Source organism: Rhamphochromis sp. 'chilingali' (assembly GCF_963969265.1).
Source record: "Rhamphochromis sp. 'chilingali' genome assembly, chromosome: 4".
In the NCBI taxonomy this organism is placed as follows: domain Eukaryota; kingdom Metazoa; phylum Chordata; class Actinopteri; order Cichliformes; family Cichlidae; genus Rhamphochromis; species Rhamphochromis sp. 'chilingali'.
Window position 1 is genome coordinate 28,290,625 of NC_137948.1, and position 25,958 is coordinate 28,316,582.

Sequence of the window (25,958 nt, forward strand, 5' to 3'; positions counted from 1 at the left end):
ATTTTAAACACACAGTGCTCAATTCAATATATCCAGGTTTTTATATAGCACTAGTTCACAGGTACAGTAATCTTTTTTGTGGTAAAGTAAATAACCTACAATATTAGAGAAATAATTTTGTTGTTTTATGACTTAATATAGCTGTGATCTGAATTAATCATGTAAATTCCAAACACAAGGAAAAACCAAACACTTCCTCTGAATTGTACTGATTTTATTGAACAATTCTTCAACACAACAATGCAGCTTCTATAAACTAGGACATTAAATCGTAGACATTAATTAAAAGATGTGTATGTGTGTGGTGTATTTTATCTATGTACTTGAATGTTTCTACGTTAATTATACACAATTATAATACACTTATTTCATGCTTATTTAGTAATGGTGTTTGCATTCATACTCTTTCCACTCCCACTAAGCACAATATATGGCGTTTTCTGGGATTTTTGCTTCTCCTGCAGTAAAGCCACAGTTCCCAGAGGAGTATCGCTGCTGCTCATCTTCTTCAGCAACGCCTCTTCCTCCAGCTTTTTCATCCTCCTCTCGGTCTTCATTTTTCCAGACCCCTTTCCATGGAATCGATGGGAGAGCTGCCTAAAAGCTTCTTTTGGAGTGAGTTTCCGCCCAGACTCGTCCACGTACTCAATCTTGACGTCAGGCTTGTAGCCATCCTTCTCCTTGAAGTCTTGCGTGAAGCCTCTGTATTCTTCCCTGCGGCTGTACTTGTCATCAAAGCCCATCTTGTCCTCGATGCAGTAGTCGCCATTGGGCAGGGCACCCTTTGGCGCTTTGACACGTGCTACTTTCTGCATTTGAGTCTCCAACAGACCCTTATTTTTGCACAGCAACAGGGCAGCAGCGAGGCCGGAGTTGACGATGGGCTCCTCGTCCAAAATGGTGGCAGAGGCTGTGGCGAAATCTGGTTGTTTTTGTTCCTCATCCAGGTTAACTGTGCTCCATCCAACATTCTCATCCATGTCAGAGTCTGAACCTCCAGCATCATCTTTTTCCTCCTCCTGTTCAAAGTCCATAATGTCTTCCTGGTCCTCTCTGTTGCCTGACAGTCCGTATGTTGGGATATCACCCAGGGTTCTGCAAAACTCTGAGGTAGCATTGAAAACAATGTTGTTCTTCTTGTCAGGATCGTCTTCATTGTCATCTTTAACAAGCTTCTTAACCTGCTCTGCCACCTTCGCCCCAGAGTCTTTCAGGAGCTGCATTTGCTTCAGCTTCCTCTGCTTCTCCAACTGCTTCTGCAGCTCCTGCTCTGCCTCATCCTCCTCAATTACAGCTGGCTCAGGAGGGGTAAATTCCTCATCGTCGCTTATGTCCATTTCTGCCATCCTGATGTCGTCAGACAGTAGGGGGATTTCATGCGTCACCACCTTCTCCTCTTTCTTTACTTCTTGGTCTTCATCATCCTCCTGTTTGCGGCCTCGGCCACGTGTCCTGGAGCCAAAGTCAGAGCTGCGGGTGTCATCGAGGTGAAGGTCATCTGCAGTGGATGTCTTCTCCTTCTTCCTGATCTTCTTCACTCTACGTTTTGTCTTTTTAAAGCCCACCATTTCCTGTGGTGTGTAGTACTCCGAGGCGATAGAGAGCGCAGGCATTTCCAAGGACTGGGCCTGATTTCGCAGCATTTCTTTCATGGCCTGGAGCTCGCGCTCTCGCTCTCCATCTGCAAAACCACCTGTATTCAACCGGAAGCTCTTTTTCTTCTCACCTTCAATTTCCTCATCATACTTTGACAGAACAGAGCGAGATTTAAATGAAACCATGTCGTCAACGCTCTCCTCTTCTTCGTAAGGTTTGTAATCTGGCTTTTTCTTTTTTAATTCCACATTCTTTTCTGCCTTTTCCTTGTCCACCAGTCCCACATTTACCAGCACATCTTCCTCCTCTTCCAAAACACCTTTGTCTTCAAGGGTCAGGATGACAGTCTGGCCCTCAGAGAAAGACTCTACTTTGTGCTGCACTATGAGTCCCTTTAAATCTCGAGATGTGTACGCATCCTGTTTAATCTGAGCAAATTCCTCCTCTACCAGATTGCTGACACCAAACTCTTCATCCATCTCTTCCAGAAGTTTGGCTCTTTTTTCTGCCATTTCTTTTTCTTTTGCCAGCTTTCTGCTTCTCTCGACCCAGGAGGATGTGTCATCCAGCCAGTCATCCTCAGCTAGGGTTTTGACTTTCCCCAGTTTCTGATTGAGTATGCGTTTTTCCTTCAAAGCTGCAAGCTTCTCTCTCATCTCTTTCTGCTGCTGGATGACCACGGGGTTGATGGTCTCTGCAACCATGGGTTCCTCTTTGGTCCCAAGCTCTTTCTTGTTCTCATTCAGTTCCAGAGGCTTCAGACCCAACTTTGCCCTGAGTTTGTTTGTTTCCTCGATGCTGAGAGATGCATCTCCGCTCGCAGATTGAGGCTGCACTTCAGTATTGCTTTCCTCATATCCCGCATCTACTTTCTCCTTCTTCACTCGTGGTTCCCCGCTGCTCCTTTCACCCTTCCCACGGCTCTCCCGTCTGCCTCTTTCCCTGGACCTGGAGCGCTTTCTTTTCTCCTTGTCTCGGTCCGAAGTGTCTCTGTCGCGCTCCTTGTGGCGATGTTTCTTATGTTCACGACGGCGCTCCTCTGTGTCCTTATCGCGGCTCTTTTCCTTATGTTTCTTAGACGAACCCATCGTTTATCTGAAAATTACAACAACAACAATAAAAAATGCAAGCAGTGAAAAATAAAACCGCTAGCTTTGACAATTTTAAGATTTGATTGATGACGGGAAAGCGGTTAGCTTTCCCTTGCTAACTAGCTTACATAAGCTATGAAAACTAAGTCATTAACCGAAGCCACAACTTACGTAGTTTGAAGGCAAAGATTGAAATTTGCGTTCAAAATCCAATCTCGGTAAGGGACTAGAATGGTCGGCTGTATGTTTTCTTCAGGCCAGTGTAAATAACCTCACACCACGTTCGTGTAAGTTTAAGAACAAAAAACAGCGTACGACAGTGTTGCTGTTTCCTGAAAACGCACTTCCTGCGATCGTCAGCCAGAGGCTGACGCCGCCTGCCGTGCGGGAGTGTATATGTTATGTCACGCTAGGGATGCGTCTCGGAAACGTTGCTAATAATTAAATGGATTTCACCGGACGAAGAGAGAATCTGTGAAGCTCTTTCTGGCGTATATGAAGAACAACGACGGGCAACAACATCTCTGTCCGTTTCTGGCTCTGAACGGTGACACCACCGTTTCTTATCTTGGAACGTAAGCTAGCTACCTTAGCAAGTGCAGTCCTAACAAAATGACCAAAAGCCATCACTTAACATGATACGTTTTGGTACAGCTACGTTGATGCTAATGTGCGGTGGCACAGAAGTTATTCAGACCTTAAGTTATCCACATAAATGACCGAATTCGCAGCTTTTAAGTGTATTTCAGCTGTCGTTACGCGAGATATTTGTGAGACCGAACTTTTACCTATACATTTAAAGTTAGCTGCACTGCGAGCAGCTGCTACGGCGAGCCTGGGAGCTGGTTAGTACTAGCCAGCTCCATCGGCAAGCTTGACAACTTTAGCCACTCGCTAGCAACACTAGTTTTCTCATTCTTTTGTAGACCAGCGTAAACGTTAAACACCGGGTTAGCTGGTACGGGTTAGTCGGGGTTGCCATGGCGATTGCGGGACGGAACTAGGTCACAAGTGTTGTGCTAGTGAAGTTTAGCAAATATGATGTGTACGCTGATACTAGGGTTTGTGTTTATAGCCAACACCAGCTGCTGCAATACTCGTCGCTGGACTTCTTGTTGGTAATATTATAAATTCTCCTGCGGAGTACAGGAATGAAGCTCGCGCTAGAAGCCGCCGCGCGCTGGGGGGAGTATGTCATAGCTTAGCTTTCCCCGGGAATCCGAGCGGGCCACATACAATAACCAAACGGTAGCTAGCGCTCAGAGACAGGGTACCGAAACAGACGGCACGTTTATGTGATCAGCGCAGAGGTACTGATGCTTTCGAGCTTTAAAATAAAGCCGCTAATTAAACTCTGTTGGTAAGAACTGATGCATATTTAGCTTTACCGTTAACTGTGACTGTCCATCATGTGAAGCGTTGATGAAGTTTTATTCAGAGCCTGTTTAATCAACCGTACGTTGTTATTAATAGCTAAATACGATTAGCCAAGTGACCTTAGTCATAAAGTTAAATTATGAACAAGGTCAAGTTCGTTTTAATGAGATGCGTAATGCCCTGTCTGTCATTGAAGAAATTGATTTAATTCAGTCCGTGGTTCAGTGTGGTGTCTTTCTGTTGTGGATTCCAGCAAGCTTTTAAGAAGCGTTTGCTTAACCACACGGGGTGTCATTTTGATATAGTTGTGTGTTACTTTTTTTGCTTACTTATTTTGAGTGCTTTTTCTGTGCTGACCAGTATGACAATTTTTGTGAATTTCAGCAAGCTGTAGGAGGGTAGCATGGCAACTGGAGGTACACCTTTTGATGACAGTGCAGAAGAGCTGCACAACTGGACTGTAAGCAATTGCAGTCTTGAAGATAGGCTGAACAACATGGTAAGGGCTGGCCCAATGCTGAATGTCAGAATGGTAGAAGCCCCATAATTTCATTGTACATGTACAATGACAATAAAGGACTTTTCTCTTTTTGAAGTACAGCTCATTATCTTTTTTTTCTACCAAGTGATATAAACGCTATGGTAACTCCCATTTATAGCCGTCTATCCTACTTTCTTTTGTATGCTATTTACACTGTGTATTTTAGTTTTGTTTTGATAGTATTATGTAATTAATTGTCAATCAATTTCCCTACGGGATTAATAAAGCTTCTCTCATTCTGATTCTGATCAGTTTCATGTCCATTTTGGAACTATGTTAAACTGCACTCTCCTTTAAAATAAATACATTTCATTGATTTTACCTTGAATAATAATTAACCTCAAATGTTGTTTTTTGTGTGTGCTTTCCTAAGGATTGGGGTGTACAGCAGAAGAAAGCCAACCGATCATCAGAGAAAAACAAGAAAAAGCTGTCAGCTGCGGTGGTGGAAAGCCGCCTCACTAATGATATTTCGCCAGAGTCCACTCCTGGGGCAGGTCGCAGGAGAGCACGCACTCCTCATTCCTTCCCCCATATGAAGTACACGACCCAAATGTCTGTACCGGACCAGGCTGAACTAGACAAACTCCGGCAGAGGATCAATTTTACAGACCTGGATGAGGTAAAATGCTTTGCTTTTTGTTAATGGGTATTACTGTGATAGATTACTAAAAAGTGGCTTGCATGACTTACTGTTAGTGATATGACACCTATGTCCCGTCTCAGGTGGTGGTGTTGTATAAAAATGTTGACTGGCTTCATTTGTTGCTTTTGATTTCTGTTCAAAGAGCTGTTGTGCAGTAACACAATACAGAATTCATAATCTGACAGTGTTTCCTGTGACTGGATGAATATGGCTGCTGTCTTTTAGGAAAAACAATTACAGGAATGCACATGCATGCCACAGGAATCGAGTAAGGCTTACAAGTCATACTGGCTCATGAGAGCAGGTTGCAGACATATCATTGGTATAAATTTCAACTGGGAAATGACACAAAAAAATGTTATAGCTTGGCTACCAGAGTCAGGGACAGTTTATTTTTCAGCTTCGGGTGTCCCAGCCTTCGCATTTCTTTGTTTCACTTAAAAAATTTGGTTGCTTTTGTTGCCGGTTGGGAACAAAAATATTCAGTAGTCAGATTCATTAAAACATCAGGTTTATTAACTAATTTATATGGTAATGATCTCAGAAGTCCCAGTATCTGTCAGGCTACACTTATCATACCGTCAAACTAAAAAGTTAGTGATTAAATCTGCTGTGGCACTTCAGCAGTCGCTGCGGGAAGTGATAGCAGAATATTTTTCATAGTTTGATACAGAGTTGTTTGACTGACCTTGTTCTGTTGCACCAGTGTGGGTGGCAGAATGACAGAGCGGCACACAAGCGTGGGAGATGAATTTGGGGATTGTAAATGGAGAAAGCAAAAGAGAAGATTGTTAATATATAACTATTTGTTTGGCTCTTCATTAGTGGAGAAAGCTAGAAGTTGAGGAGAGTGTTTAAAAAAAAAAAAAAAAAAGGCAGTTAGATAAATATATAAATAAAATTACATACCTTTACAATATTCATTTATCCTTTGTCAGATGTTTGCTTTAAAGAAACAAAATTCTGAACATTTACTTCACTTGCAGTTTGTGAAATAAAAAAATAAAAAATACCCAAAACTTTGAGTGGTGATTTGTCTGATTTGTGATGACTTTTCTTACTCAGAGGAGCATCGGCAGTGACTCCCAGGGGCGCGTCACAGCTGCCAACAACCAGCGCCAGTTAGCTGTCGAGAACAAGAAGCCCTATAACTTCCTACCTCTGCATGTAAACACTAACAAAAGCAAGGAGCTGCTCCCCCCCTCCTCCTCTGCCCCGGCTACTCCAGTGATCACCAAGGAAACTAAGAAGCAGAGCCAAGGACTCAGAGACACATTAACTCCTGTCGTTCCTACGAAGGAACCTCCGAGGCTCGGTCATGGCAGCACAGACAGATTGCCCTCGTCGCACAGGGAACATGGCAGAGGAGAGCCGAGAATAGACAGCAGCCAGGTAATGTTTTGTTGTTACTAATTTGATCTGTTGTTTGATGTCCGCTTGATGTCTTGGAGTTTTGATGATTGAGTGGAGAGCAGTTTGCAGACATATCAATCCATTAAGTAGATAGGAATTTTAATGATTGAAAACTCTGACCAGCCTATGGTGCTATGAGGAAAATAAGACTTTTTAAAGCAGTTAGAGGAGATCTATTTGGGAACTTGAATCTTTAACAGTGTGTTAAACATGTTTGCACATCATTGAAACCTTGTATTGATCAAAACAGGACAAAAATGACATGTGAAGTATTGAAACTGCTAACTTGCTTGTTATTTTTAAATGCAACACTATGTTTGAAGTGGATGCAACCAATATCATTTGAATAATTCATAAGTTGGAAAAACTTCAGCAAAAAAAACTTTGGAACATCTAAAAATAAGTTAATATCAGTTTGCAGTGGCTGAGTGGATGCTTAGTTGCTATGAATGCCTACTTTAAAAGTTTAAGAATGTTACTCAATGTAAAATTGCAAAAAAGGGGTTATATTGTTATCTGTGGTATATAATATTAACATTCAGATGCTGCAAAGAAATGTTTGCAAGCAAGGAACAAGGCCTAAAACTAGCTACACGTGGTGAATAGCAATTATAGTTAGTTTATGGGGCAGGTACAAGACCTCCAGCAAAGACAGAGTGTGGACTGTTGAAGTGTTGCAGGTAAATGGCACTTACCAAAAACACACACATTTATGTTTATAGTTAATTTGACTGAGATGCAATGAAAATTTTTGATCTTTTCTTGATATTTATATTTTATGCAAGTGAAATAACCTATCCATACATATATGTGTCGTCGTCCGTGTGTTACTGCACTCAACTCTGAGAAACGAGAACTAGGATGAAAGTGAGGGAGAGCCAGTGCAGCTGAAACGAGGCTGTATTTAGGGCACTTTATAAATATGCCACCCTCTGTGCCCAGTGTTTCCGCCCAACCCCCTTTCTTGCCCTTGTTTAGCCCAGTCTGAGCCTTCCTTACAGATGCTTGCTCACCTATCCTACAGTCTTTCTCAGTCTACTCTTTATTTTCAATCTGAAACCCACACCCTTACACCACCCTCCTCTTTTTCTTTGGTCTCAGGTGGTGAGCAAATTGGTACAGATCCGCGAGTATATCAGTAAGGCCAGCTCCATGCGGGATGACCTGGTGGAAAAAAATGACGTGCCGGCCAACGTGGAGCGTCTTTCTCATCTCATCGACCACCTCAAGGAGCAGGAGAAGTCCTATTTACGGTTCCTGCAGAAAATGCTGGTAAATTTGATATTTGTTTCTCCAGCTCCACCCGAATATCTTTTAGAATCTGCTTCATGCTTTTAACATCATTTGGAAATTATTAATTTTATTTATTTATTTATTTATTTATTTATTTATTTATTTATTTATTTTCTTTTACAAATTTGGCTTCTTCATAACTACAGTAGTTTGTTGTCTTTGGGCTATTCCACACGCTATTTAATAAATAGTTTAATCATATTTTAAGCTATAATATGCTATAAAAACTGTAACTACCATTTTTTATTGTTCTGTGATTTTTTTTTATTATTATTAATTTTTTGTGTAGTTTTATTTAATATTTTCTCTGAGAAATTAAAATTTCTAGAAAGATACATTTTAGTCTTAAGCCTTGTAGTCTACCAATTAATTATCATCACCATCTATTGCAGTCGAGAGGGAGTATATAGGCATGCCAGTTCTTGATTTTATCCTTTTTTACAATCACTGATTGTTCTCTCTGCTGCTTTTATAGGCACAGGAGAATGAGGAAGATGATGTGGGGACGCTGGACTCTGCAGTTGGCTCAGGTTCAGTGGCAGAGAGCACTTCTCTTAACACAGAAGTTCGATCTTCAGATGCTTCAAATGCAACAGTATGTACAGCTGTTATATACATATGTGCAGTACGTACACACTCTGTTTTGTCTTTGAGTTCTGTGATGAGAAAATGGAAACTAAACATTTTGTCCCTCCTCTGGCTTTTATCTTGTCTTATTTATTTCTTCTAACCTTCTTGTTCAGTAGCAGTACAGTATTGTTAACATGGCTTTTGGTAAAATAATGCTGACTGTCTGTGGGTTTGCATTGTTAGGGAGGAAGGCCAGAAGCCATGCGTGCTGACCAGAAAGAAGAATTGGAGAATCTGCGTAAGCAGCACGAGTTGCTGAAGAAGATGCTGGAGCAGCAGGAGCAGCTCAGGGCCCTGCAGGGCCGACAGGAAGCTCTAATGGCCATGCAGTACAGTGCAGAGCAGGCACTCGCTGTGATTGAAGACACTGGTGAGATATACAGTAAAAAGTGACAGGCATAATCACTGTGTACAGACTATTAGTGTGTAGGGTTAGAATGATCATTCACATCACATCGTTGTGTAAATTGGTCTTAGAGGAAAAATTTAAAACGATTTGTCTCACAAACGGTCGGTTATGCATTCCTGACATCTTAGATGGAATATTCTCAGGAAATATTTATTCAGCAGAGCTAATGTATTTACAAACATTAATCAGTATTCTCTGGTAAAGGTGTTAAGAGTTGAAATTTATATTCAGTGACTGACACAAATAAATCTGTTTTTTTTTTTTCTTTTTTTTTTTTTCTCTTAATTTCTTTGTTGTTATTAGTTGTCACAGAAACCACAGGCAGCGTTTCTGGTCTGAGCATCACCTCAGAACTCAATGATGAGTTAAACGATTTGATCCAGCGGTTCCACAACCAGCTTCATGACTCTCAGGTATGGTAGAAACTGTAAATTTACTCTCTCATGTCCATAAATCATATGATTTTATCCCCTCTGTTTGAGCCATCAGTCTACAGACTTTAGATTTACATTAGATTCATATCAGTTCCATCAGAGCCAGTCATGTCAGACTATTTGTTTAGTACGGTCTGGGAGTAAATCTGTAATGCTGGTGTGAATGGCGTTAGTCTGCCACTCATTTGACAACCCATGTCAAATCTTGAAAAATCCTCCCTGTAGACTAAAGCGGTGCCAGATAACCGGCGTCAGGCAGAGAGTCTTTCCCTCTCCAGAGAGGTGTGCTGGTCTAGGACTCCGCAGCCTGTTGGCCCCCCTCAACACAGGCCGCTCCTCCACTCTGCCTCTGGCCCACACACTGGTCTAGACACTGGAGCAACAGCTGCCAGCGCCAAACTCACCAAACTCCAGGAACTTCAAGACAAAAAGCAGACCATGGACAAGATCCTGCAGGAGCTGCATTCACTCAGAGACCAGACACTCAATAATAACTCACGTATGAGTATTTTTAAGGCATTCTTTTCAACCATTACATGGCTTTTATTCTTCTAAAGTTGTTGATGAATTGCGTGTGGATTCACTTAGGTCGCGGCTTGTCAGCACAGTACAGTCTGAGTATGGGGGGATCTTCAGAGTTTCCATCCACTCTGACCTCTGGGGCCTCAGCCTCAACTTCCTTTCATCCTTCAATTACACAACAGCAGGACAGCTCCAACTCAGCAGATAAGCTCAGGTGCGTACGCAAACAAAGACACAGCTTGAATAGGCAGGTCAAATATCAACAGCAGGTTGCTGTACAGGGAGTGGGGATATAGTATAACATTGACGTCACAAAACCTTCCACACGGCCTCCTGTTGACAAGTTTCATCCTTTTCTAAAGTGCTCTTGAACAAGACACTAGACCTCCTCGTTTATGGCAGTCTTTATTTTCTTTTTTCTATACTTTAGCCTTTGAAAAGGAAGAGAAATGTGAAAATATTTTCCTGGCCTGTCACTTAATTTTTAATGATTAAACCTAGCATATACTCACATTTCATTCACTTCCTGCAGGAAGCTGAAGGAGGTCCACAAGCGCTTGAATGAACTGCGAGAGTTGGTCCAGTACTACGAGCAGACTTCTGATATGATGGTAGACGCAGTAAATGAAAACGTGAAAGATGACGATGATGAGGAGGAGGACGAGGAAGATGAGACGGAGGATGGCTCGATGTTTGAGGCCATGTTTGACTCGGAGCAGGAGAACCGCCAGCCTGTAACTAACATCAGGTGGGTAACTTAATGAATAAAATGTTTTTTGAATTTCTTAATCTTTGTTAACAAGTTCAGTATCTTTTGTTAAAATGGTTATTATTGTCACTGGTTCCAAGTTGCAATATGATAGCATTAGTAATTAGGTGATTGTGTGTAAGTAATTCTACACCGCAACGGTCACTGCACCTTATCTGTTTAGGAACCCACAGCGCGGTGGGAACTGGGCAGACCTGAACAGCCTGACCAACGGGCGCAGCCCCAGGAGTGGCGCCACAAACAACCGGGACGGCAGGCTCAACACTGAATGTGAGATCAACAACCGGTCAGCAGCAAACCTTCGAAGCCTCAACATCCCCTCAGCTATAGGTACACACTGCACAGACTGACACACACTTGATGGTGTTAGTGTTATTTTATAAATAAGAATATGTGAGTTGAATAACAGAGTTAGTCATAATAGGCTTATATAAGCTTATACTGCACTTAATTTTTTAATTTTAGTTTCAGTCCAAGACGGTGTAGTTGGAGTACGGCACCTGAATTACATAACAGATTGAGCTAGCCACTAGGGAAAATATGACATGGGAAGGACTTGCGGGGCTATCTACCATTTGGGGTTTAAACTTTCAAAATAAAAGCAACAAGGTTGACTGCTGCTAAACTGCTGTAGAAAAAATTGTAAAAATTGCTCACCAACCATTCTCTCAGACTGTAGTACAGTCTGAGAGTAAGTTTGTAATGCTGGTGTGAAAGTCTGCCGCTTGTTTGACAACCCATGTCAAATCTTGTCAAATCCTTCCTGTAGACTAAAGCGGTGCCAGATAACCGGCGTCAGGCTGCAGAAAAATTTGTAAAAATTAGGCACCAAGCATTCGTGAGAGTCTTTAACCCTCTCAGGCTAAAATTAAACTTTTTGTTGCTAATGCACAACCAAGTCCTGCAGTGGTACTTCTGAGTAAAAAAAAAACCAACTCATAAAATATGTATGTGGGGTAATCAGGTTGTTAGTTTTTAACTGTTGCAAATCAGCAACGCCTGCCTCGAGAGGGTTAAAATACCTGATGGCATGTCCAAATAAAATCCTATGTATGAGAAACTCATTATATGTGTTGTCTTCTGCTGTGTTTTGACCATTGTATAAAATAATGTTAACCTTCATTTTTTATTTCTTTGACTTGAACAGCCACTTAAAGTCAAAGTCAGACCAATGTTTTGTCTTGTTTTTCTGTGATCTGTAAGTGATACTCCTGTAACTTTGCTTTGATTTAGACTGCCAGTACAACAGAGACATCCCCTATAATTTGTTGAAGGATGAAGATGGTCTTGATAATGAGCGAGGGGCGCAGGCTGTGGCTCCAGACAGCGAGGCATCGGAGTCTAGTCGGAGGAGCAGCCTTGGGAATGAAGCTGGTTTTGGTCAGAAGGTCCATCGACAGACTGCGAAGCAAAAACTGTGGCAGCTGCAGGAGCTGGTGGCCATGGTTCAAGTGAGAAAGATGAGAGAACAATGCTCAAAGTTCTGTGGTCATGAGTTGGGTGTAGCTTAACAAAGTAAAAAGATTTTTTTAAAATCCAAACTACCTGTAAACAGCAAAGACACTCCAGATTAAACTGTCATTAAATAAACCCAGCAACAACCACTGTAAACCATCATGAGGCTCTGATTCTGTAAATGTGTGTAAAATTAATCATTTTATCCCACTACTGAGGAATCTGTTGCTTACATGCACTTTATTGGTACTTATGGGACTTATGTTTAGGTTCACTATTGAAATACGAAGCGACTTAACAGATTACAGAGTGTTCCAAGCTTTAAATGCTAACCCTACCAGCTGTAGCTGAACCACTGATACTGTGCCAAAGCTTTTAGGTGGAATTCAGTAAGAGTACTTAGACATGAGTAGACATGTAGAAATGTTTTGGATTTTTGGAGACAAATTCAACAACCATTACTTTTACTTATGTTTTAAATAAACATAAGACATTAGTTTGTTGGAATATGAGAAAACAAAAATGAAAAAACAAACACACCTGCAACTGCAAGAAAAATAGGAAAAGACTCTTAAAGACGCTTAAAGCAGTCAGTTGAACTGTTCCCTTAGATCATAAACGACTGACTATTTTAGTGAAGAAGCACTGATCCAATCTGTGTGTATCCAGAGTGATGACACAGATGGAACAACAGCTAATGAGGATGAAGCTTTACGCCAGCAGCCAAATAACACCAGGGCTTCTGTGCCGGGGACATTAGGAGCAGGATCAAAACAGAGTCCCAGAGAAATTACCCTCTCCAGCAAAGCCAGGTACAGAACTGTAAAAATATTCTTTTTGAAAACCCTTTATTTGACTTTGAAGTTGCATCACATCAGTCCCACCTTATTCTTCTGACAGAGAAAAGCTGTATGAGGAGAAGCTACGTCAGCAGAAGCAGGAGCTGAAGATGCTTCATGAAGAGCGTCAGAAGCTCATTGAAATCCAAGGCAAGATCCAGGACTTGCAGTGGGCTTGCCCTGACCTTCAGGTACTTGACTCATATTAATACACATACATGCAGCTATATGTAGGACTGGTGGCAAAGGGAACAGTCTCAGTGTATAAAAACTGACATGTTAATGCTTTAAGAATGTAGTAAGTAATGCTTTTTATTTCTGATTCTTAGTACTTGAAATTGAATTTTGTGGATTCAGTTCATGTCCACCTGTGTTGTTGTTTACACACAAGTGACTGGAGGCAGCTCAGTTATGGCAAAGCCAACCAATGGCACAAACAAACTTGAAATTTCTAAAAATAACTAAGAAAAATGTACATAACATAAGGTTAGTAGATAAAGTTTGTAACATTAAAACATTGATCTCTTGTTTATACTCATACTTCAGAAGTCTTTTTTTTTTTTTGCTTTGTTATATGACAAATTGAATTTTAATCCAGTGTAACTGTAACCACAGATTTTATTCCAACACAGTTGGCCATGTCATGTTGCCATTGTGCTTAGAAGTCAGGTGTTACGAGCTGTTTTCAGATGTAAACAGTATTTCTGCTGGTTTTCCTTCCAGTCATCTGTGTCCAGCACGGTGAGTCAGCAGGGTTTGCTGAGGAAGGTTCCACTTGCAGTTTCCACTCCTGCAACCGCCCCGGCTCCTCCATCGTCTGGAGCCAAAACAAACTCAGCCGTACTCAAAGCCACAGCCCCAGAAGCAGCTACTTCTTCAGTCACTGACAACGAGGTGACAGACTCCACCATAGACGACAAAACACCTGCTAGCTAACTATTTAAACCAACTCTTGTGATATATCAAACACACTTTACACTTTGAGAATAATCCACATCCACTGATCGTTTCTGTTCTTGCTTTGAAATGGCAGCTTTGGTCAGAAATGCGTCGCCATCAAATTTTGCGCGAAGAACTGAGACAGCGAAGAAAGCACTTAGAGTCATTGATGGCTGAACACCAGAGGCGTAGTGGTCTTGGAGACTCTGCCTGCCAGATTGAAGATGAAGAGGGCATCGCTACACCCTCACAGCCTGTCAGCAGGGATGAAAGGTAGGAGAGATTCTGTTCTAGGGGTCTGTCTCATGAGGAGATAATTTTTTTGAAGATGAATAGCAGCGAAAGTGTGTAACGCATGCTCTCTTTTTCGGATGCAGAGCATTTCCTCTGCTAGGTTGTCATTTGTCATTGTTTCACAAACGTTTTGAACCATTGTTCATGATTTGTTATTAGAACAATGGCCACCTGGGGTTCCTCTCCATGCCACCTGGATGATGACGATGATGATGACGACGATGATGATGAGGAGGAGGAATATCGCTCTGAGATGGGCGCAGAGGAAGAAGAAGAGCAGGAAGAATGTACAGATAGCACCTCTGATGATGACATTCATCTCTACTCACCAAGCAGGAACCTGTGCTCCTACAGTAACAGGAAGAATCAAGGAAGGTCAGACAAAGTGGCAAAGGAAGGATTTATGTCACTGTGTAGTGATCAATAATTTACATGCTTTTTTTTTTTTTGTGTCTGCAGCAATCTGAAGCCTCCGGCAGCCTTTTCCAGTGACAGTGGTGGGCTTCTTCATAACAAGACTAAGGCCAAGCAGCAGTCAAGAAGTTTGAACCAGTCTGGAAGCCAGCAGGGGGGCACACGGCGACAAGAAAACCTGCGCTGGGCCTCGGAGCTCTCCTTCACAGAGGGCTCGTATCACTGGCAGGAACAGGTCAGCCAGCTACAGAGACAGTTGGACTACAGCACCAGCATGTGTCAGACACTCCTGCAGGACCAGCAGGTTAGTGCACTCGGCACATACATGCACAGATGCTGAAATGCTCTTTGGTTGAAGTTTGTGTCCAGTGTTTGGATTAAAACCGCTGTCAACAAGTGAAAAGCATTCTTTTTGTGTCTCACCTGTTTCCACAGACACTATCATACATGCTACAAACTCTGCTGACAGGTCAGTACAGCATGTTGCCCAACAACCTGTCATCACCACAGGTTCAGCTCATCATGCACCAGTTACACCAGTGCTACACCCAGCTGGCCTGGCAACAGAACAATATCCAGAGGTGATAACAGCAACTTCAATATGTATTTTTCACTTTATGTCTATGAAGTACAGAAACTACATGATGTCACTTTTCTTTCAGACTAAAGCAGGTCCTCAATGACCTTCTTCATCAGCAGCAGCCTATGCCTTCCTCTTCATCAGCAGGTTGGCAAACCCAGAAGCAGGGATCATCCCAGGAATCCAGCTCCGGCCCTCCAGCCTCTCCTGGTTTCTTCCTCCCCTTCTCCTCTACCCTGCATCCTTCAGCCAACAACATGACATCCCCGTTTCCTCCCAGTATGATATGAAAATTTATCAGCTTTTGAGTTTAATTCTCTAAATAATTTTTGAATTTTTGTGTAATAGAAACAACAGAGAGGGCAAATATTTTTGAGTCTGAAAAGAGAGGAAGTTTGCAAGCAAGCAAGGAAGCAATTTATTTATATAGCACTTTCAGAACAACTCCCAGCTGAACACAAAGTGCTGTACACTTGACATGCCAGAAATGATACACTTAACAAGTAAAAAATAAATAAATAAAAATAAGATGATAATTAAAATGACATTTAAAATAATAAAATTAGCACAAATAGCAAAAAAATAAAATAGTATAAAATGATAATTAGAATTACATTTAAAACAATAAAATCAGGGTCATACTGTGTCATATGCCAAGGAGGAAAAATGGGTTTCAAGACTTGTTTTTAAAGTGGACAGTGAAGGGGCCAAGTTTGCATAAGGATTTTCACTTTTTAACCAGAATTATTGATTATGATGTACTATAAAAGCCAAATTTTACACTTGGCCAGAAATCCTATTTTCCACTCTAAAATTAAAAGTATAACCTACAGTGACTGCTCTGGCATAAACACTATTGAAAAAATGTTATTATTGGTGTGAATTACACATTTTCAATCGGTGCATTTGATTTAGAAATGGTTAATATATTCAAAGGGGACCTTCAGTAGGTGTGAAATGTAAAAAAATCTCACTGTCTGACTTAATTGCCTAATTGCCATCTTAATCTAAGTTGTTTTTTTTTTCTTTCTGTCTGAAGGCTTTAATTTATATCCCCTGTTCCCTGGTTCCATGAGTGACTTTCCTCAAGGTGCAGTAGGTCAGGCTACTCCTGAACATCAGAAGCAGCAGTCAGATCCCAACACTTCAATCAAAACAGAATACTTGAGTTTCCCTCCACCGCTGCAGCGTTCTCCTCTTAACACTTCTACAGAGAGAGGGTATGTCAATCAATGTTGCCTGAAAACTCATTTGTGTTTCTTTATGGAACATTATTATCAATACCTTCTTTTTTTCCCTGCCTTAGGGCGGCAGGTTGGCTTAACACCTCCTACTCAAACAATATCACTCGCCATCAACTGTCTAACGCTGAGGCCCGAGAGTCTCCCTCCTCCTCTCCCATTTTTGCCAACCACCAATCAAGACATCGTGACTTTGACAAGGGGTCGCAGGAAAGCTTAAGCAGCATGCCCGAGCCGGTCGATCCCACCACCATAACAAAGACTTTTAAAACCGGGCGCAAGGCCTCCGCACAAGCCAACCTGGCCTCCCGAAGCAAGACTCCCAAAAGCCGCCGCAGGAGGAGCAAAGGGCAGGGCAAGAACAGTGAAGGTATTAAAAGTGGAATGCTGCACCCTGCTGAGAGGCCAATTGAATATTTTATGCAGGAAGCTCCTTTTAAAAGCTGTTGAATTCAGTTCCATTGTATTGTGAGTTTATCTTCAGGGGCATTTTTCTGCATTTCCTTACCTAAGTGTCAAATTATTGATATGAGAAACATTATCAGTATGTGTCTTTTCATTTGTTGGTGGCTCCCTCAGGTCATGAGAGCGACAGTGTTGGCAGCACTGCAGACTCTGTCCAGGAGAGTGCAGACACGTGCCACCAGAAGGAGCACAATCAGAGTCTTTTAGACAAACTTACTCAAGAAAAGCTGGACAGCAAGGCTAAGCTTGGGAGCAAACGGAACGACCTCTCCTCTGGTATGGCTGAAGCTGCTTGTAGTAAAATCAATGCACCCTCCTTTTCCTCTGTTATTTCTGTGTGTGTGTGTGTTTTCTTTTATTTATGATCCACATTATTTTATTGTAGAATGTTTATTCTTTCTCTTTCATAATAACACCCTGTCTTTTTATTTTAATATATATGTAATTGACTTGGCACATTCTTCATGACCACAGATTTCATTTTAATTTTGGGTTAATTTCCTTTTTTTTTTTTTTTGTCAATTTTAATTTATCTTACTCACAGCCTATGCTTGGAGAACACCCTTCCTCTCTAACAGAATTGCATGCACTGAAGCACCAGGTAAAGTCACCATGCAGATCTTAGCATTACTTAACTATCCCATGCATGGGCTTTTTTGTTTTCTTCTCCTTTTTGGCTTAACTAAACATGTGTGCAGGATAAATCTTTAGCTGTGAAAATAGTCAGTAGTTTTTTGTATGGTATTTTCTGTTGTTTGTGGCAGTTTGCAAATATCTGTCTGTAATGGTGTCACATCTTTAAATTTCAGATGCAAGCAGTGACTTCTCACTGTTTGAAACGCTGAGGGAGACCATTTACTCTGAAGTAGCTACTTTGATATCCCAGAATGAGTCCCGGCCACACTTTCTCATTGAGCTCTTCCACGAACTGCAGCTGCTCAACACGGACTACTTGCGCCAGAGGGCACTGTATTCCCTACAGGTAGGCTCAAAATTTTCACAACATGTTCAACTGCTGTTTAAATCCAATGTCCTGGGTTCACATAATAAGATTTTTGGGTGATTTTTATTTTTTTTATTTTTTATTTTTTTCCCATCTGGCTGGAAAGAGGATTCGGTGTGAGAATGTGGCACTGAACATCTGTAAATACAGTCTGTCAAGTATTAAAGATAACTTTGATCACTGACTTGATTTTTACAATCGTCTGAAAATATCTGGGAACACCTCTTTGAAAGAGGTTTGAAAGTATCTCTGCTTTTTGTTGAGACTAGAGCTACAGCTGACGATGGCTACAGATCATCCATCCATCCATCCGCTTCCGCTTATCCTTTTCAGGGTCGCGGGGGGCACTGGAGCCTATCCCAGCTGTCATAGGGCGAGAGGCAGGGTACACCCTGGACAGGTCGCCAGTCTGTCGCAGGGCTAACACACAGGGACAGACAACCATTCGCACTTACATTCACTCGCACATTCACACCTAGTGACAATTTGGATTATCCAATTAACCTATCCCCACAAGCTGCATGTCTTTGGACGGTGGGAGGAAGCCGGAGTACCCGGAGGGAACCCACGCAGACACGGGGAGAACATGCAAACTCCACACAGAAAGACCCCGGCCTGATGTTGGAATTGAACTCAGGACCTTCTTGCTGTGCGGCAACAGTGCTAACCACCGTGCCAGCGTGCTGCCTGGCTACAGATCATTTAAAAAACAAAAAAACTAATTTTGAAAAAACATGGCTACAGATCATATTTTTCAAAATTAGTTTTTTTTATTTTTTCTTTATTTTTTTAAATTTTAATCATGTGATTTTGGCTTCTGATGATTATGAAACTGAAATAATGGAAATAAAACTTTTTTTTCACTGTAATAATTCATGTATAGTGAGTCTAGGCTGTCAGTCTGTGGTTGACCTTAGCTGTCAGCATGTGTCCAAGTCTATTTACTCTAGAGGAGGCTGTAAAACTTGTTGTGAAAGGAGTCTGATATGAGTTGATGAGCCAGTGAAGCTCACTTCTGTCAGATAAGTGATACTGAGGCGATTTGTTGAGGAGATCCTGAACTTTTCTGTAAGTAAGCATTGCTGTTTTGATGCAGTAAGCCTGTGTTAGCTGCTGGTAGCCAGGGTTAGTGAAATTTTCTTTGAAGAGGAACTAACATTGTTTGACTTTGTGGCCAGTCTCTAGCCACATGCATAAAAGGAAGTTAAGTTCAAGAGTTGCATGAAGTTGGTTAAATGTATCCTGTCAATTGAGCAAGATTACAGTATTAACTCAAATAAAGGTGAGGGGTGAATATTTTTTATTTTTACTGGAATTTGGGCTGTCTTCCTCTCTTTTTCCTGACTGCTGTCTAGTTCAGCGCTGTAGCTCTTTGCCATGGCAGGTACAGTGACATATGCACACAAAACAGTAGCAATGGTGGACAAGATAAAGAAATCATGCCGGGTGGGATGTTAACTTAGGGTTGTGTGTGTGTGTGTGTGTGTGTTTGTTAGTGCTTCAGTTTTTGTTTTTGCTGATGGGCTTCCTTTTTCATGGACTCTCTCTAGCTTGTGTCTTTGGATGCACTGTAATGTTTATATGTCTGTGACATGACATGGGCAGATAGACACTGAAACACTTGATCTAACAGTTATGATACCCTCTCTGTGTGTTTCTTACAGGACATAGTAAGCAGGCATCTAGCCGAGAGGAGTGCAACCGAAGACCAGATGCCCCGTCTTGGTCCTGCAGTTTGGGCTGCCGGCTCTCAGTCTGAGCTCACACCCAGCGAGAGCCTGACTACCAGTGATGCAGTAAGAGAAACATTATTGCTTCCCAGCATGGCATTCTCACACTTTTTTTTTCTTCCTCCTTTCTCTTGCTTCCATGTCGCTTTGGTCCTTCTGAAGCCTTTCATCCCTCATTGTCATCCTTCCCCTTCGCTTTCTTTCTTACATTTCATTATACCTTTCTTTAATTTCTCTCTCGGCCTCATCTCCTTTCATCCCACCTCGTCTTGTCTCCTTTCATCACTCCATGTCCCTCTTTATTTTCTGACTTTAATTTTCCCTCCCCGATCTTCATTGTCTTTGAGTTTAACTTGACGGCACGCGTCAGAAGTATTTTTTCAAAAAAGGAAAAAGAGAAAGGAAAAAAATTACCCTGTTCTGCCTGTGCGTCTGTTGCCAGATCAGACATGTGGTCTTTGTTCTTCTCCAGGGTCCCCAGAGTTGTACTAATTGGGAGCCAAGGCTTTTGTCTGTCTAAATAATGGCTTCGTTCAGGAGTGATGGATGAAATGTCTAATTTTCCATGCTAAAAAAATGGCGACCACAGCGTATGTGCCTCAAATCTGAATTATTTTTTCAGGAGGTGGTGGAGAAAAATCTGAGGATCACGCAAGACACAATGAAGAAGAGGGATGATGCAGAATCTGTGGACAACGACAGCACCATGTCAACCTCCTCCAACCTGGAACCTTTTGCTAATGATGACCTGGGTATATATAAATGTATTTGGGGAAAATTTATTTTTTTAAAGTTCCACTTGGAGGTATTCATCTGAAACGTTTTTCCTTTTGCCTTGAACTACAAATCTGGTACCTCCTCTTGCTTTTTTCCCCCGCTGGGCTTGTTAGTGCTGGTTTTGGTAAACCAATCAGTTTACACGTCAGGATCAATAAGTAAACAACAGGACTTTTTGGCAATGTAAAACTTTGACTTGTTGGCCTGCTATCATAACTTGAGAGCAAGGCTGCCATACATTGTTTGATCCCATGGTGTAAACCTGTTTACAGATACAAAACAATCTATTATTCAGTTCTTTTTCTCTTGCTTCACTGATTGTAAAATGTTTGGTGTGTCCCCCCCCTTTTTTTCCTCCTTTCCCTCTCCTTTCTGTGCGGCTCTGACAGGCAACACGGTGATTCATTTAGATAAAGCTCTGGCAAGGATTAGGGAATATGAGCGCATGAAGCTTAAAGCTGAGTTTAACCCCTGCAGCGCCAGCACTGCAGGTGCAGGCACTTCTGACGTCTCAAATGCTGAACGTCCTTCTGCTAACCCTGCTGAGCACCTCGAAGGTACCTAATCACAAGACCCTGCATGTGTACAACGAAGGCCTGTGGCTGGCTGATTGTGGTCTTTCTTATGGCTGTTTATTATAAATAGATGGCGTTTTGAATTAATATATATATTTCTCTGTGATCAGGAGCTGCAGGAGGCGAAGTGCACTGCCCTCAGATCGACACCCAGCAGTTGGATCGTCAGATCAAAGCCATCATGACAGAAGTCATTCCCTTCCTTAAGGTAGGATAAACCACAGACAGTGAATAGAGTTTGCTAATATTCAAGTGACGTGAATTTTCTGTGCTTAACAGAAGCAAAACACATTGTGGTTTATTAGTAATTGCTTATTAAACTTTCAACTAAATGTGTATTGAACAAATTAGCCTTTAAGTGGCACCTATTAACCTTTTCAATATTTTCTGTCCTATATACTTTTGAAATGTCAGATGATTATGTTAAACTCTTCCCAGTTTTCAAAAATGTACATGGTTGCAAGAAAGAAGCTCTAAACCCTCAGTTTTAGATTTTCTTGTTTTTCCAGTCTTTAATAAGGTGTGTCTTTCAGGTGTATAGCATTGAGCACAGAGGCTGAACTGAGGGTTTGCACCAAATATAAGAGAAACAGGGATTAATTTCAAATGACTCATGCGAAGTCCAAGAATAAAATGTGGAGTTGGAAATGAGAATGATAGCTGTCCACACACTGCTCTAATGTGCGTTCGGTTGTCAGTAAAGTTCGCGCTTCTGAGCAGTTACTGAAGACTAAAATGACTCGTCACTGTCCGTCTTTCTTCTCACAGGAGAACATGGACGAGGTGTGCTCCGTCCAGCTCTTGACTTCTGTCCGGCGCATGGTCCTCACTCTCACCCAGCAAAACGACGAGAGCAAAGAGTTTGTCCGTTTTTTCCACAGACAGCTGGGAGGCATACTGCAGGTAGGACCGATGCCAGCCTTGCTCTAAATTTGCCTCAACAAGCGCAGTTGGATCACATGAAAAGTTGCCTGTCTGACGGTTCACTCTTTGTTTTTCTTCCAGGACTCTCTCAGTAAATTTGTCGGCCGTACTCTGAAGGATTGCGGGGAGGACCTGCTCGTGGAGATTTCAGAGATCCTCTTCAATGAACTGGCCTTCTTCAGGCTCATGCAGGATTTGGACAACAGCAGCGGCACCGCTTTGGCAGCCAAACACAAACATAAGAACAGGGCTGAGCAGCATAGTAAAGCCAAACACAGTCAGAAGGTTACATCTTTTGTTTTCTTTCTCCAAGCATTTGTAATGCAATGTTAGCTTGAATGATCCTAATTTTAATGCTGTGTTTATTTATTCCTCCGTATTAGAATAATACAGCCGGTGGCGGCAATAAATCTCTTTCTCCAGCATACACAGATGAAGACAAGGTAGGTAATCTTCACACCGATGACTGTTTTATTGGGTGAAACTGTCAGTAATTAATCTTTGTAACAACAATGTCTCTCACTGTCTTCCAGGACCAAGATGAGGCTGAGCAGGGAAGTGCCTCTGCTTCCCAGGAGCTTTACCTGCAGACGCAGATGAAGAACAGTAGGAGCAGTGAGGCTTCGGAGGCTGAAGAGGATAATGAGGATGAAGAAGGTGGACGGGAAGTGCCTCTGTCAATCAGTGAGTGAAAAGTGGAGTAAGAAAAGGCGGTTCTTGTGAATAACTTTAGGTCCTCAGGCTAAAAATGTTCAGTGAACAGAATTCAGCCCTTTGCTTTAATTTGCAAACAGCAAATTATGTTACTTGTCAGGCAGGTTGTTTCTGAGGTGATAAGAGTCTAAATATTTAAAAATGCAAACAAAAAAAACATTCAAATTATGATCCTGTGATTTGAAATCGTTGATAACCACTCTGATAGGAACTTTACATTAAAGGTTTCTTTCAGCCTCACTTTCTTGCTCTTTACTCGGTTTTGTAGTATTTATGACACAAAATTGGCAACTTTTTCTCGTGATGTCTGATCACGCCTCAGTTTTGACTTAATAACTGCAGCCCTCGAACTGTGACGGCCTGAGTTATCCCCGCATGACCCAACGATGCTCCGAAAATCTTCTTGTCGTGTTAAGAAAGTTCCGCTTTCTTCTCCTTCTTTTCTTCCACCCCACAGGTGGAGTTTGAGGTCAGGTAACTGACCACAAGAGTCAGCACTTCTTGGTCTTCTTTGATCTTCAAGTAGTAGTTTACCTTTTAGGTGTATGTGTACTCATTATCATGCAGTGTGGTACAAACCAGAGGGGGAGCACATCTCTGGAAAATTGAGTGTCTCTGCTCGCTGGCTGAAGTGGAGTCGTTTCAGTGCAGCTGTCTAATTCTGATGCCGTGTTTTCTGCAATTACAAAGCTGCTCAATAAACACCATTATTCTAAAAAACTTTAATCGCAGCCACGTCTCTAACAGGTAAACAGAGGCTGCATGTTAAATGAGCTGCTGTTTAGTAGATCTGAAAGGCTGCTTCAGTAAAAGGTATACAAGTTGAAAGATATCTGACCCTGAGTACAGAATAATAAAAGGTATCTGCAGTGTGATTGGTGCCCTTGAAATGGTGCAAATATTTCAATTACTCTTTATCTGTAATCATAATTTATTGCGTTTAAATGTTTTTGAATCTTCAAATGTTCTTACAGTTTTAAACCCAAAGGTCATTATCTTTTTTCTTTTTAAAGGTTTTTTTAAGCACATACTTTTGGGATTTTACGCCTTTATTCAAGAACAAACAGTAAAAACGACCTGGAAAATGGCCAACCAGCTGGGAATCAAAACAGAGAATCGCTGCTCACTTAAACCTGCACCCCGACCACTTTGCCGTTTCATTTTCACTTTTTTTTTTGCTTTTCAGGTCTCTCCAAAGCAGAGACGCAGGCGCTGACTAACTATGGCAGTGGGGAGGATGAGAACGAAGAGGAGGAAATCGAGGAGTTTGAAGCAGGACCTGTAGACGTCCAAACATCCTTACAGGCTTCTGCAGACGGACAGGCGGAGCAGGAGAGCACAGCCACGGTCAGCCATGGAGATGTGTGCAACAGCTGTAGCTTACATTATTAAGCAGCTTCTTCTTAGTCTGACTGTGTAATTGTGTTGTACTCCAGGGTACAGCAGCCAGCGAAGCCGAAGAGATAAGAACTGAACAGAGGAGCTCGGAGAATGACGACGGTGAGGCCTTTTCTACGTATTCAGCAGCGGAATTCGATCCCGGCCAGTGCGCGATAGTAAACTTGTCAGGAATATTTTGGGGCTCTCTTTGCACACTCACAAACTTTGTCTTGCAGAAATCGTGAGGTCAGTTGAGACTGTGGATTCTGGAGTGGAGGAGCATGAGAGGGTGGAGTGCCAGAGCCCCGAGGAGGAGAGCAAAGCTGGGGCTTCTGCTGTTGCCTCAGAGAGGGAGTCCACCATGTACCAAGGTCAGGATGTCACCAAGGAGGCAACGACCACAAGCAGCCCAGACACAGACTCGCCCGTCATGATCAGCGTGGATGCAAGTCCAAATATGACCTATATGTGACTTTTTTCCCCTTCCTGTTGTAGAAATAATGTCAAACCTTAATTTGCTGCTTTTTTTTTTTTTTTCTGGGTCTATGCTCAGGAGGTGGGATCTGGTAACGCGAGCCAAAAGTCTGATGAGGACGACTTTGTTAAGGTGGACGACTTACCGCTACAGCTCACAGTCATGTGTGAGGTGCGTAAAGGACTAACAGTAAAAAAACAAAACAAAAACGCTCAGTTAAAATGCAAACTGCAAGCATTTTAAAAGCCGAGGCATGACCCCCACCCCCGTGGCAAAAGGTGTCTGATTGTACAATGTGTCTGTGTGCTGTAAACATCAGGAGGAGCTGCAGAAGAGGATCGTGGAGGAGCAGCAGAATAACAACCTGTCGGTAGAGATCCTCAACGGGAACACTGAATTGCTGACTGGGCTGGTGGGAAACGCGCAGGCACTGAAGGAACCAGGTATGGATTACAGTCTCTGTCAGTCAAGATCGCAGTTTTGTTTGTGCGGATGTCACACATTTCGCCAAAAGCAAAGCCGCCGTCTCTCGGCAGACATCCACAGACCCGAGCAGCTTTTAAGTCGATACATAAACAAACTGTGAAGCTTTTTTTTGTGACAGCAAATTGTACCCTTTTTTTTTTGCTCTTTTATTTTTCAGAAACCGCTGCTGCCCAGGATGCTTAAAGAATTATACAGATGTTTTGTTTGTTTGTTTTTTAGCAACACTATACTTTAAAACCCTAAAACCTGTTCTGGTTGTAGGATTGTTAACTCTTAATCTGATAGTTTAAAGTTGCAAATCATTTGCGACTCTCTAACAAACACATGTGCAACAGATAATACTAAGACTTGTACTCCTATACAACAACACTTTTGGGTTAATTTTATCCCTGAATATTTAATGTGATTTATGGATAATCTGGAGTGGAGAATTTTCTTCTATGCTCTGGATCACAACAGTTAATCCTCTGCTTGAATCGCTATAGTGCTGATGCTCCTGTTCAGATCCGCCTTAGATTTTTTTTTTCTCCCATGGTTCTGGGATCAGTTCGATATCAGTTGTGATGTTTTGGTTTTTTTTGTTTGTTTTGGTTTTTTTAATGTTTTATTTGTCTTGCTCTGGCCTTACTGTTACTGTACATCTCACCTTTTCTGAAGTTGGTTCCTATTTACAAAGAGATGACAGCTGACTTCAGCTAAATGTTTCTTTAGCTTGAACACACCTTTAAGCTCCAACTCAGCTTCTGTCCCTTCACACTCCTCTTTATATACTGTTTCAGTTAATGGTTAGTCTTTCCATGTATTTAAAATGTTGGCTACAGTAATGAGTTTTAATTAATAAAATGCTGGAACTTTCAAACATGGTTTTGTCATGTGGTTACTACATATATCATAATGATAAATCTCCATTACTGCTCATTGATTGTTTGCTCTTCTTCTTGATACC

The 25,958-nt window shown here is 41.8% G+C and overlaps 2 protein-coding genes across 6 annotated transcripts; one reads left to right on the forward strand and one right to left on the reverse strand.

Moving 5' to 3' along the window:
- Positions 1-193: 193 nt before the first annotated feature.
- sart1 (spliceosome associated factor 1, recruiter of U4/U6.U5 tri-snRNP) lies at positions 194-3,017 on the reverse strand. Its single transcript, XM_080880228.1, has 2 exons — positions 2,859-3,017; positions 194-2,691 (listed from the first exon to the last, which is right to left on the reverse strand). Exon 2 carries the CDS (start codon positions 2,682-2,684, stop codon positions 375-377), a length of 2,310 nt encoding a protein of 769 aa, XP_080736354.1. The 5' UTR covers positions 2,685-2,691; positions 2,859-3,017; the 3' UTR covers positions 194-374.
- Positions 3,018-3,071: 54 nt separating this feature from the next.
- pcm1 (pericentriolar material 1) lies at positions 3,072-25,873 on the forward strand. 5 transcript variants are annotated; one of them, XM_080880225.1, is made up of 40 exons: positions 3,072-3,213; positions 4,449-4,563; positions 4,979-5,227; positions 6,317-6,643; positions 7,766-7,936; positions 8,433-8,552; positions 8,771-8,957; positions 9,300-9,409; positions 9,656-9,929; positions 10,019-10,166; positions 10,485-10,700; positions 10,885-11,051; positions 11,955-12,172; positions 12,846-12,988; positions 13,077-13,206; positions 13,739-13,909; positions 14,049-14,227; positions 14,408-14,623; positions 14,708-14,966; positions 15,098-15,243; positions 15,325-15,521; positions 16,282-16,462; positions 16,549-16,853; positions 17,063-17,224; positions 17,493-17,549; positions 17,758-17,930; positions 19,616-19,747; positions 20,304-20,433; positions 20,848-21,015; positions 21,144-21,241; positions 21,802-21,936; positions 22,039-22,242; positions 22,341-22,400; positions 22,491-22,641; positions 23,858-24,018; positions 24,108-24,171; positions 24,288-24,496; positions 24,605-24,697; positions 24,846-24,969; positions 25,170-25,873. In XM_080880225.1, the coding sequence occupies exons 2-40, from the start codon at positions 4,468-4,470 to the stop codon at positions 25,193-25,195; spliced, it is 6,357 nt and encodes a 2,118-aa protein (XP_080736351.1). In that variant the 5' UTR covers positions 3,072-3,213; positions 4,449-4,467; the 3' UTR covers positions 25,196-25,873. The 5 variants fall into 5 exon arrangements, with proteins under 5 accessions (XP_080736351.1, XP_080736350.1, XP_080736349.1 ...); XM_080880224.1 differs by having other exon boundaries at positions 3,081-3,234; XM_080880223.1 differs by having other exon boundaries at positions 3,086-3,262.
- Positions 25,874-25,958: the final 85 nt, after the last annotated feature.

Coding starts and splice junctions, on each gene's coding strand:
- sart1 (XM_080880228.1), bottom strand. CDS start 2,684: ATGGGTTCGTCTAAGAAACATAAGGAAAAGAGCCGCGATAAGGACACA.
- pcm1 (XM_080880225.1), top strand. CDS start 4,468: ATGGCAACTGGAGGTACACCTTTTGATGACAGTGCAGAAGAGCTGCAC. Junction 13,207..13,738: donor GGGCTTGCCCTGACCTTCAG/GTACTTGACTCA, acceptor TTTTCCTTCCAG/TCATCTGTGTCCAGCACGGT. Junction 17,225..17,492: donor ACGGAACGACCTCTCCTCTG/GTATGGCTGAAG, acceptor TCTTACTCACAG/CCTATGCTTGGAGAACACCC.